Source organism: Gallinula chloropus, assembly GCF_964237585.1.
Source record: "Gallinula chloropus genome assembly, chromosome: 1".
NCBI classification, from domain to species: Eukaryota; Metazoa; Chordata; class Aves; order Gruiformes; family Rallidae; genus Gallinula; species Gallinula chloropus.
In genome coordinates, this window is record NC_140085.1 from 73,574,592 (window position 1) to 73,587,336 (window position 12,745).

The 12,745-nt window shown below is 39.6% G+C and overlaps 1 protein-coding gene across 1 annotated transcript in view; it reads left to right on the forward strand.

Annotated features, from left to right (window-relative positions):
* Positions 1-12,745, forward strand: part of SCUBE1 (signal peptide, CUB domain and EGF like domain containing 1) — a gene marked incomplete at its 3' end in the record, with an annotated part of 207,684 nt that overhangs the window by 107,993 nt on the left and 86,946 nt on the right. Inside the window, exon 5 of the mRNA XM_084262753.1 lies at positions 4,394-4,519. Coding sequence (XP_084118879.1) covers positions 4,394-4,519 — 126 coding nt within the window. The remainder of the gene's footprint in view (positions 1-4,393; positions 4,520-12,745) is intronic.

Here is a 12,745-nt window from a genome sequence, read left to right on the forward strand (position 1 = left end):
AAGCACTTTCAGAGCCATTGAGCTGAAAACATTTTTAAAGCATAATACAATGGAGAGGTCATTGTATCAGACCGAACATTTTGCAGAGCAGCACTATTAAGAGATTTGTAATAACTAGGTGGCAGACTGGATTAATGCCGTAGACTCACACTCAAATCTCTCCTAGGCCAGGAACAAAAATGAATGTGGATTGTGGGTCATATAACAATGTCTACCACTCTCCCATGAACAATCTTTTGTAACCGAAAGTCAGAAAAAATCCAGGAATGCAATAAGAGAGAGTTTCTCAAGTCATATAGAAAATGCTGAGAGAGGATTTAGTTTAATTAGATTAGTGTTTTCCTTCCTTAAGTGGTATTTCTCTTCCTGTTTATAATATATTTTCCATTGGATTCTGTTTTGCTGCCTTTTTTGTAAGGTGAATTTGCTGAGAATGTGTCTGCATTTGAAAAGTTTATTTTACTGTCTGCCAGCACTACTGAAGAGAACATGCACCCATTTTTGTGCTAGGCCTTAGAGACTACCTTAAGTAGCAGCGTACAGAATTAAGATGCTACTTTTTTTAACAGCTAACATGAAAAACCTAGAACTTTTTGATGCTGGACATTTTAGTGTCATGACGATAAAGTTAAGGATTTTTTTTGGAGTACAGACTTTTATCAGCATGTAGTCTTTCCCTTGCTTTGGGAACTATGGTTTTTCACTTGATCCATGGCCACATCAGTTCTAGAAGCTGGGACACAGAGATCACTGCAAAAATCGACTCCCTGTGTTCAGAACCAGGGTGATGCAGTTGCATGCATGATGGGAGAGAGAGGACAGCCAAAAGGCTGTGTAGTAAAAGAGGTAGTTCTGCAGACACTTTCTGGTTAAAGCTCAGGTGGAAAATCCTCTGCCTGAAGTAAAACTGCATAATTCTGTGCGGTCTTGGGAAAGGCCTGGAATAATTCCATAGGTGTTTCCTTTGGGTCACCCTTTGTCCTGGGGATGAGGGAGGCTGAACTCCAAGGTGGGCACCGAGATGCTTAAGAAACACACGCCCTTTAGCATCAGGGGAACTTTTTACATGCTGTTATTCACACTCTTGGCTCCTTAGGTAAAAAGATGTGCTCGTTAGGTGGTTCCTAAACATTAACTTAAAGAAGACAAAACTTTCTTTCTCAGGAGGTGATAGTGAGAGGAGATGATAACTCAGACATTTTATTACTGCTGTGATAGCAGAGTGGTGTGCAGGCAGCAGACCAGTTCCTTTATTACCAGCAGTACACTCCATCCAGTTTCAGTATAGGAAAATATCTATCAGGTATTGTATGTATTTCTAGTTCTCTTCAGACTTTGGACCACATATCACAGAATTGTAGGGATTGGAAGTGACCTCAAGAGATCAAGTCCAACCCCCAATCTGCTAAACAGAGTCCCGCTAAATAGAACACTGAAAAAGTCGCTTTTAGGAGTACTTTTCTCTCCCCTTTATATGAATCTTTATAGCCACTAGACTAGTATTAGGGTGGTATTTAGCATATTTTTGTGGTTTTTTGTTTGATTTATATGATATATTATAAAATTACAGTATTGACTGAAGAGTCATCTTGCAAAAAAAGTAAATGTTATGTGTCAACAATGATTCATCAATCATTTGTGTATGTAGATCGATACAGAAGGCATCTGGCCAAATACTGTATTTGGTCAAAAATTAAAATTTGGAATGATTAAAACTGTTTCCAAATTAACACAAATTAATTTTAGATTACATTTTTAAACAAGCCAAAATATTTATTTGCTGCATTTTTATTTAATTTTTTTTCAGGCCTAAACAAGGTTCTGTTTAGGAGTTTTATGTAATTTAATTCTTACAGATTTTGCAAAAAACTAAGACATAAATGAGTTTTGTTGTGGGTGAGTTCCTGCTCTTCACTGAAAAATAAGTGTCTTTCCTTTCACCAGAAAAACTCAAATTGCCTGAAATAATGGTTTTTGAGATTTCTATGGTGTTCTTCTCCAGCTAAACACAGAACTGAAATAGTTTTTCTACAGCTCCAAATAGCTGCTAAATACAATAACTGAAGCACTGGGCCCTTAGCACAAATACCAGCATAAAACTCTGCTTTGTCTTTCACTTTTGTTTCAAAACGTGATCATTCCATTCTTTAATTTCTCACGATATTTTTAGCAGTGCAGAATTTCTGCCTTCCCAAGTGATTTTAACAATGGCAGATATTCGGTATCTGTAAGTAAACACTAAAAATCACTTGCTTCATTACACTTCTGGGCCGTTAAATATCTTCTTTCATCTATCTAATTTCTCTCTTCTCATTGCCTCAGCAGTGTGACTCAATCAGGCATGTGTTATCTTTCCCTGATCCTTTTCTGAACATAGGGTAGTACGCAGGAATGCAGTTTGTCAAACACATTGTGCCTGAAATCCTTTGTTGGGAGAAGTGGAGAGAAAGAGATTATAAAATGCCTCAAAACCTTCAATAAGGCCGTTCCCAGGTTTCTTAGATCTGTTTAGCCAAACAAAACAGTCATACCTCACTTCAATGTATAAGGATGGTAGGGTACAGTATATAGTAAGTATTATATCTTCCAATAGCTTCTGTTGTCCCAGCAGCAGTTTACAGAGAATAACTTATTTTGTGCTTTGGCAAGTTTTTAGACTCATCAAGGGGAGACATTTAGAGGGCAGAAATACATCTGTTGTTCTTAGTGTTGGTTTTCATGGGTGGTGAGATTGAAGATCCTGCTATTTTTTTGTAGCAGAAATGAACAAAAATACCCACCTGGACTGGTGATGTGTGTTTTACATTGCTCTGCCCACGTAAACCTTTCTAAGGTAAAGTCGAGCCATGCAAATACCTTCTGAAGCTGTTAGCTTCTGTCAACATGGGGGAATCTCTGACTGACTTTCTGGGGCATTTCCTCCTCAAGCTTCTTAGTAGTTGTCTTATACCCTAATTTCTGTTCAATTAAAAACTATTTTGGATGCAGTAAAACATTTTCTCACATTCATTGTAAAGCCTTGAGACTTCATTTCAAGTGTTTGCTAGTGTGAGGCCAGGCTGAGCCTCAGGGCAGCGTGTGTAGATAGAGGCCAGAAGTGGCAGGAATGTTCAATGTAGTTTCTGTAAGAACAAAAAAAAAGAGGGCAGTGATCATTTTCATCTTTGGAAGCAAAAGCTTTGCAACAGCTCTGGAAAAAAAACACCATTTATTTACAGTACGTTCTCACTGTAGATTTATGTTGAACATATTACACTGGAGCCCTTTCTAGAAATTAACCTTGAGTAGGTGGGAGCAGCCATGTTGCCAACTGACAGATGAGCTGCTGAGTCCACAGTGACACTGCACTGCATGCACCAGCATTTTGGGAAATAGGTGCTGTTTTCACAGTAGTAAGCCAAGTTACGCTGTGGATTCTCTGTTAGTGTACTCTGAGAGAATTTGCTTCTCCTTTCCAGGTCAGATATCCAAGGAGAAGTCTGGGAAGGCTTTGTAATGCAAATCTAGCTAGCCTTCCCTCACACAAGGAATGCTAGGTGCTGACCCATAAGGACTGAGTTCAAGATTTCTGTGAATATGTGGGATTTGAATTAACCCAGTAATGAAAGCCTCTAGGAGCATAAGGCACGTTCAATATCTGAATCACTTACAGCTAAAACTGGCCCTGTGATGATTAAAAGAAAGTGGGTTGATACTGCTCCTTGGCATAAACATTAACAGGAATCCACCCATGGCACTTGGATGTTTATTGAACAGACTGCATGTTTTCTTTAATATAGTCCATGAGAAAAGCAGTAGTAGATTTGTTGAAGAGAGGCTGCACTTGCAGTGGATGACACAGGTAATTGAGATGTAGAAAAAACAGATACAAGAAAAAAATGGTTACATATAGTATTTGGTAGATTTTTTTTGTGTTAGGAAATATAAAGCACATTAACAGGCAAAAAAGAAGGCATCAGACCAGTAACAACCATTACATTTATACAAGGAAAAAATATCTGTGAGCTCAGTTACTCAACTCTGGTATCACCTGTAGGACAGGCAACTTCCCAAAGTATCCATTAAAGCCATGCTATTTTTAAAAAGATTAGGAAATGGGTAAGGAGTAGGTAAATCACAAGTCCTGGGTTTCTATATGCATCAGAGACACCCTGTATTCTGCAGTAATACTTGCAGAGAATTACTTGTAGAGAAGGCTTGTCCTTTATTACACTGTTTTGTTGACTGTATCCCTCTTCTCAGCTGCATTTTTTGTCTGATGGAAAATAAGTCCAGATGCAAAATAAAACTTTGAATTCCAATTACTGGAGGACTGGATGTGTATAATTATTTTATCTTTTTTTTTTCATACTAATATTTTCAATTTTTCTTTCTTTTTTTTTTTTCTTTACAGAGGGTATGAACTGTATGAACAAAGATCATGGGTGTGCACACATCTGCCGGGAGACGCCCAAAGGTGGGGTTGCCTGTGAATGTAGGCCTGGCTTTGAACTTGCCAAAAACCAGAAGGACTGCAAATGTAGGTAGATGAAGATTAAATTTCAAATGCCCCAAAATGTCTTATTTTCTTCATTGTTGTTATTTTCCAGAAACCAAGAAATCAACTTTGTTTTGGCCAAAGGTGATTTGTAATTTTAGTAATGTGTTTTTTGCTGGAGAAGGTGTACTTGGGGATGGATGAGAGGGATTGAATAACAGCATGTTGGCAGTGACTCTGTTAGCAAAATGGTAACAACTTTTCTACCTTCCTATGAATGCAGAAAAATAATTGATCAGTTTAACCCAGGCTTTCCTTGTAAAGCAAAACAAACAAAAAAAAAGCATAGAGAATTCTGGGTTACAGTATTTTGAAGGTCCACAGTGATGGATGTGCTGATAAATCTATTGGATTCAATGATATACCCACTAGAGCAATTAAATTAAGAGGGTTAATTCCTCTTTTTTAAAGGATAGAAATTTCTGCTCTAGTCTTGATTCCACCGCACGCAGTCTACTTTTCCTGTTATTACTCGGAAAGCATTCAGCTGTATCATATGTACTGTTCTCCAAAGAAAAACCCAGAGTGATGTGTTCTTGAGTCTGGGGTGCTGAAGATACAGATATCCATTAGCCCACAAAACTGGAAATTGTGCTCTACAGGTTAAAATCAATGACACTCTGTAACTCAGCACTGTCATCTGAAAGCTTCTGAATTGCATGGGAGTCTTTCTGACAGCTTCAGTGAGTGTTAGATCTGAGTCCAACAGCTTGTTTTCCTACTCAGTAGCTTTGTGAGAGACAAAATAAGGCAGGTGCAATAAAACAACATGAAACACACTTTGTGCTTTGCATAAGGCCAGTATTTTTGTGATAGCCTTTCTTCCCCATCAACTGTTTTCTTCCTGAGATCTCCACTGTGTAAACATGTGTAGATGGTATTAGTTCCCAAGTACAAAGACAAAAGGACCACCTTTGAATATCATCAAGAGATGCCTCAGGATACTGTACAGCCTGACTGCTCCTCACTATTAGGATGCTGCACAGGGCCAAAGGCAAAAGCACAGAGAAAAATTTCCTTTAGGGTAATTTTCATCTCAGTGTTTATTAAAGTGAACATTGCATGCTGTTAATTGCAGTGCAACATCAGTTACGTTGATGAAGTGAGGGAGGATGTTTATTTATCTTGTTTGTTGTTTGTTTCCACAAAATGTACATTCTTTAGGAATTGCATTATCCTTTTTTATAGTGAGATGGCAACAGTAGGACTAGAGCTTTTCCTAGAACAGTATTTCTAAATGCCTCAAGGTTTAATAGAGTGAAAAACTTAACTTTACCCTGTGCCCTGTGCTGTTCAGATTGTAGTTGGATATATTATGAACTTTTGCTGGCAGACCTCTAAGTAGGGATATGGAGTTTTTCAAGGCTGCAGAGCTTTCTGCAGAGTACACTGACCCCTAAACCCACATCACATTCTGCAAATGTGTTCCAGTGTTGTATTTATAATAGCTCTACTTCTAGTCCTTCCAAACACAAAGAAGCATAAAGCTGTAGCCAGATAGCCTGGGACAATAATTGTGAGGTTGCAGCAGGTAGTTTCGGAAGGTCTAGTTCTGAAACCAAATCTTGGCTTCTAAAAAAACCTTTTTCACAGCTAACCATCCATGTCAGTGGAATTGGCTTAAGTCTTGAGCTGTAGCTTTGCAAGTATTGAGTATAGCTACAGGGAAAATACACTTGCCCCTTTGTCATGCTGGACTGGGTCTGTAGCCCTGAGTACCAGGGACTGGTAGGGTCTGACATACCCCAAGTGTATCCTTGTATCCCTCTCAATTATTCTGATTTATCATAGTCCCTCCAGGAGACTGCGCCTTTTGGGGTTGGTCAGAGCTTGCTTCTCTGTTTCTTTATGTGAACAAGTGGCAAAGAACCAGTACCTCACTACATGAAATTTTATCAGCCAGTTTGCAATAGAATCAGAATACTAGGAGAGGTTTTCAGATGTAGTGGCCCAAGTTCACTAGTAATGAGACCTGTGCTCCTCAAAGGACGAAAAAAAATAGATGTTAACATAAATTAGAAAGCACTGAAAATTGGAGGGAGGCTCCCTGCTTTTTATGCCTGCACTACAAGAATGTCATTCCATCCTGCTCACATGATTACGTATCACCTGATCATATCATCACATGCTAATGAGGCAGTCACTATTGTTGTCTTGCTTCAGTCAATGTACATGATGGTCAGTGCTCATTCAGTGCCATGCCTTTCCTATTTAAACCCCATTATGAACATAAAATATTTTAATTTCCTCGTGGATTTTCCCATGTTCCTCATTATTGTAATATCAAAGTGCTTTGTAGGCATTGGTAATGTATAATCAGGACATTCTTGTCTAGTTAGAAAGTACTGGTTTGCCTATCTTACAAATGGGAAATGAGTATAATAAAGCCACTGATGTCAAAGTCATTTAGTAGGGATAGGTGAGAAACAAGAAACACCCAGAAACCAGTTCAGTGTTTGTAGCACTTCAATATGATCAAAGCCAGGCTGCCAGTGGCTCCTGCTGTAGTTGCAAATGCCATGGAGAAAGGAATATAATATTAGTAACTTGTAATAGATGAGAGTCAAGTGGCTTGCCAAGCCCAAGTAGGATTTTCATGGATTAGAGTATTTAAGGGCTCTATTCACTGCCCTTTCTTGATAGTCCCTTTCTGACTCGTTCTGGAGCAAATGAGACAAGATTCTGTTTCCTGACTTGTCCCAGCTCCACTGTGCACCAAATAAGACAGGAGTGGTTTCTGCATTTGTCATTAAGGATGGTTATCATGATACAATAAGCCTCATGTACCAGAAGTCTGGTAGTTTGTAGTTTTTGAGTGATTAATATTGCAACCTTAATGGTTTCTTAGTGTAAATTTTAAATATGCAGTTTCTCAGTTTAGGAAACAAACTGAACAAAATTAAGTAGATCTTTCCAACACACCAGGAAAACACAGAAGCATTGAGGCTGGAAGGGACCTCAAGACTTCAACTAGAAATACACCAAGCAGAATCATACAGATCATAATTCCTGAGTGCTGTGTCCTTTAGATCCAAAGCAGCAGTAAACTACCATGTTCTTTATACCCAAGGCAGTAGAAGAATATGCTTTGCCAGTGATTTTCATAGATACTTGGTGGCAGCAGAAAGAAAAGAGTTAGGAATAGTGAATTCACTTCTAGATTACAGTGGAAAAAGATTTTAAGATCCTGCTGCCACATCTGATTGCATTAGGAACTTTTGATGAACTGAAGGGTTTTTCCCCAAACATGAACAAACCAAGACATTTTTTTGTGAATCTCACTATTAGCTCAGTCAGTTTAGATGGAACTTGAAAAAGCCAGAAGGAACCTAAAGCAGATACACATACCTGTGAGTTGCGACCTAAAAGAACTAATTCTAGCAGAGTTATAAACAGTTGGAGCTGAATCTTTTAATGAAAAATGGCAGATAACCTTAACTACAGATGTTTCTACCTGCCCCCTCAGATGATAATTATTCAAGTGAGCAGGAGGGCTAGAGCTAAGTAATTCTAAAAATCCTGTCTTGTGTGTTTACAATAAAATGCTGTCCCACCTGTGTCAAGTGGCAGCTTTTCAGCTCCCGCTGACAGTGTTCTCTTGCAACTATTTGCTGTCAGTGGAAAGATCTCCAGAATGTTAAAAGTGTAAGGTCATACTAGAATAAATCATGCAAGCAATGGTGCGTGTCTAGCTTTGTCACATAGAAAGAGATGCCCATATATTTATATAAATTATATATTAAATGGCAAATTTAGTTAAAAAGCAGTGCAATTTTTAATTTATCTGGAATTATAACATGCTGGTTAGAACTGTCACAAAAAGCCATGCTACAAACTCAAAATATGTTAGGGGATTTTTTGGGTTAGTAGATACTAAATGCTAGATTTAATATTTGACCATATGTTTTCCCGTACTCCTAGTCATGGGCATGTCAGGTGGAAGAGACCAGAACAAGGATTTATATGAAAGGTCAGATTAAGCAGGATTTAGCCTGTACAATAAGAATGAATTCTGGTATTTTGTATCTTCTGGGGGTTTTAGCATGGGACATCAGTATCATTATTTAGTAGAATAAGTACATGAACATTCCTTTTGTTCTTTAAAATGTCACTCCTCTTCCAGACAGTTGGGTTTGTCTTTAGTCATCAAAATGTCATCTCAAGACTAGTCCATATATTTCTACGGATCTAAGCACTGACCCACATGCTAAGATCAACCCAGGCAAACAGAAAAGATGCTGTTGCTAACAGAACAGGCAGGTGGGCAATTCATAGAGTCATTGAATCGTTTTGGTTGGAAAAGTCCTTTAAGGTCATCAAGCCTAACCATTAACCTGGCACTGCCAAGTCCACCACTAAACCATGTCCCTAAGCACCACATCTACCCATCTTTGAAATACCTTCAAGGGTGATGACTCAGGGACATTATGTTCTGCTTCAACCCTGCTGGCCCCGAAAGGTGCCTGGCCAGTTCAGGAGCTTGAGCATTATAGTGAATGAAAAGAATCAACCTTGTTTGAAGGCTGTTTGAGGCACCAGTGACAGGGCTTTGGCTCAGGATGCCCCATAGCTCTTAATTCACTGTAGAAACAGTGTTGGGAGAACAGACTGGTAACTTGGCTCCCAGCGCTGCACACCTAACATAGATGGTGTCCATCTTGGTAGGGCTTGGGTGCTGTTTCTACTCATGTTTGTAGCCAACACGAGCAAAGCCTTCTCTATGAGATGCTGGCTTTAGGCAGCTGCACAGACTGTTTCTCCCACTAAGGGAAAGAGCCCAGCAGTCTGGTTGTGCTTAAGACATACATGAATGGTGAAGCTGTGTCAAAAGCAATGGCATTACTCTGGTTTTAACTCTGCTATATGGGGATAAGTTCTCCTTTGGAAAAAAACCCATATAATTTTCCATCTCTTTTATTGTAGCATTTATAATCATAGAGTCACAGAATGGTTTGAGTTGGAAGGGACCTTAAAAGATCATCAAGTTCCAACCCCCCTGCCCTGTGCAGGGACATCTCTCACTAGACCAGGCTACTTAAGGGCCCATCCAACCTGGCCTTGAACACTTCCAGGGAGGGGGCAGCCACCACCTCCCTAGACAGCCTGTTCCAGTGTCTCACCACCCTCATAGTGAAGAATTTCATCCTAATATCCACTCTAAATCTACCCCCTTCCAATTTAATAATATTTTAAGGTCATCTGTGTCTGTCAGAATTTACTAGTTTGCCTCTTTGTTTGCTTCTTTAATGTCACAGACTCTGAATGAGCAGTCTTTTGCATAGCTGTAGAGTCCACATGTATCAGAAATAATTTTTAAAAGAACACTTTGAGATTTCTCATTAATTTTGCTTTAATGCTTTCTGGAAAAAAAAATTGAGTAGATCTGGATGTCCCTTTCCTCTTAAATATAGACAAACTTCTCACCATGTCACTGCCACAGAATTAAAGCTGGAAGGAAATTGAAACAACATATTTTACAAGTGGGTTTTGTACCAATTTCACCTGCAGAGCTGTTAAGCTCCAGAATTTTGGCTCAGGTTGCTTAAAGTAAATAAATAAAGTGTGGTCTAGGCAGAAATTCAGTTCCTCTAAAAAAATGTCATTTACTAATATTTGTAAGAGACAAGAAAAGGAACTGACCCACATCTGCATTCATTGAATGGGTAGAACAGGAACCAGCAAATTTATTATACAGGGAAACGATAGAAGTGTGTGGTTCTGCAGGATTTACTATAAACCCCCTAAGTCTAGTGCAGCATTTCATAGATAAATATAGTAAGGAAAAGTCCCTCGTAATATGTGAATCAGAGGAACCATGTTAAGATATTTTCATCTCTGCCAGTGGAAGCTTTCAATAAGCAATGCCAAAAATAACTGCTGCCATCAAGTTGTTTAAAAGATACACTTTGTTGCTGATTGCACTTTAAAATTGTCAATAAAAATACCCTTGGCTTGAAATGTATTTAAACATCTGGCATACACAACACCTATAAGTTAATTTGTGATGGCACTATGTCCAACAGGCATATAAACACTGGATGAACCTCCACATTGTCCAAGAGGCATGGGGGGGAAGAGGGTAAGAAGGAGGGGAGGATAGGTAGAGGAAATTACCTTGTCCTGGATTATCTCAGTCAGTGTGTACCAGATACTCTGACTATTGCAAGCAGCTGCCTTCTGTACTACTTACTGCCCTTGCTTGATCACATCCCATCCAGCCAGAAGAGAGCTCAGGTCTCCAGTTGGGCTGCAGACAGCAGATTCAAACCGCCTCTGGCTGTTCCTCTATAGCTCTCAGCTAGGCTGCAAACCAGTATGCCACCTGCCTCCTTACAAACTAAGACTTACTGCTTCACACGTGATGGGGCAGGGAGAGAGAGAGCCACAAGAGAAAGATTTACCCCAAAGCACATCAAAGAATGGGCAAAAGGAAAAGAGGTGAATAAGGACCATTCTTCCCATTCTTCCCAGTTGGATTAAACAGCAGTATTCATAGGAGGCAAAGTGGGAATCCAGGCAAGCAGGCCCTCTGCTCAGGGACTGTTCTTACCACTAGGCCAGGAGTCTGCTCCTTTGCTACCCTGAACAGCACAGGCATTTGATTCACAGTGTACACTGCAAAGAACCAAGGTTGCTGGGACCTGCAGTGGCCTCGGGCCACTCTCCCATTGCTTGGGAGGACAGTTCCCTTTGCAATCTTTGCCAGAACCCAGGGACTGCAGATGTAAACTTGCAATGCTGGAAACAGGCTGCCCAGAGAGGTGGTTGATGCCCAGTCCCTGGAAGTGTTCAAGGCCAGGTTGGATGGGGCCCTGGGTAACCTTGTGTAGATCCAGGCCTGGAGGTTGATGGCTCTGCCTGTGGCAGGGGGGTTGGAGCTCTATGATCCTTGGGGTCCCTTCCAACCCAGACCATTCTATGATTCTATGATTCTGTGATTCTAATGCCCATGCCAGCAGGAGGTTTCTGTTGGGTGTGCTGTGGTGGGTCTCCTTCAGTTGTTTTTCTTAGAATTGTTCCTTTTTGAGAAAAATACTTAAATGATTACTGAGAGTGGCTTGACTGTTCATCATCTGGACAGTCTCACCTGAGGTAGGATATTTCAGTCCCAGTTACTGTGACAGAGAATTACAGCCTACTCCACTTTAAGAAGCTAGCATTGAAGTGGAATCACTGATCTCAGTGGGAAATTACATGATCTTAGCCCTGTTGGATTAGATAGAACCACAGTTTAGCTTTCGATACTTGATTTTAAACCCCTGTAAACCATTATCTTGAGTTTACTGTATATTGCAATTTGCTACCCTGGCTCTTTCATAAACTTTCTTATCTAGAAGGAAAACCTATGTGAGGAAGTGCCTTCTGATTAGTAGGGTCATTATTTAAATTACTGTCATCAGTATTTAAATTACTGCAACATTTCAAAGCATTGAAGTCCTCTGAAATGATGAGTATGATATAACTGGATAGCTAACAGTACATTGGATTTCCCCAGTACCTGCCAGCGTATATGTACACCAGTAAAGAACTGAGTCCAAATCACCTGCATGTGAAGATACAGAACTGAATTCAGAATTCAGTCAGATCAGAATTGTGTCATTCAGCATCAAGTTCAGTGACTGCAAAGGATTAAACAGAAGGAGGGGAAATGAGAGGCGTTGTTAATGGCGCTAGACAGCTTAATGTTTAAAAACTGGTTTGTCTTAATAGTCGGAAATTTAATCCTTCATGTGACAGAGGAAATTGAAACTGATCTATTCATTCATGAAAAATGTTTACTGTAATATATGTTTAGTATTTTTTCACTGAATGACATTTTAATTGCTAAAGGCCATTTTGCACTGTATGCTTGGAAGTGAAAGTGACATCTCTAATGCTTTCTTCCTAGTTGTGGCCAGCCCACTGCAGGGCCCTAACAACTGTGTATATTTTTGCTTCAGAGAAGAAAAGAAACAAAACAAAACAATGTTTCTTGTTTTATTTTTAAACATTCATCTGCTCTAGGAGGACTAGCACTTGAAATAATAGATTTCAGTACTTACATGGTCTGGTTTTGTTGTTCAGTCTCTGCTTCCTCCACTTAGAAAATGAAGGGGAAGGAAAAGAGAAATGTTGCCTGTAGGCTTGAAAGTATACGTCTGCCTCAGTAGACTGCTCATTTCTTCATACCATATATGCTGTGGATACAAAGCATAAAGCTTTTAGGAA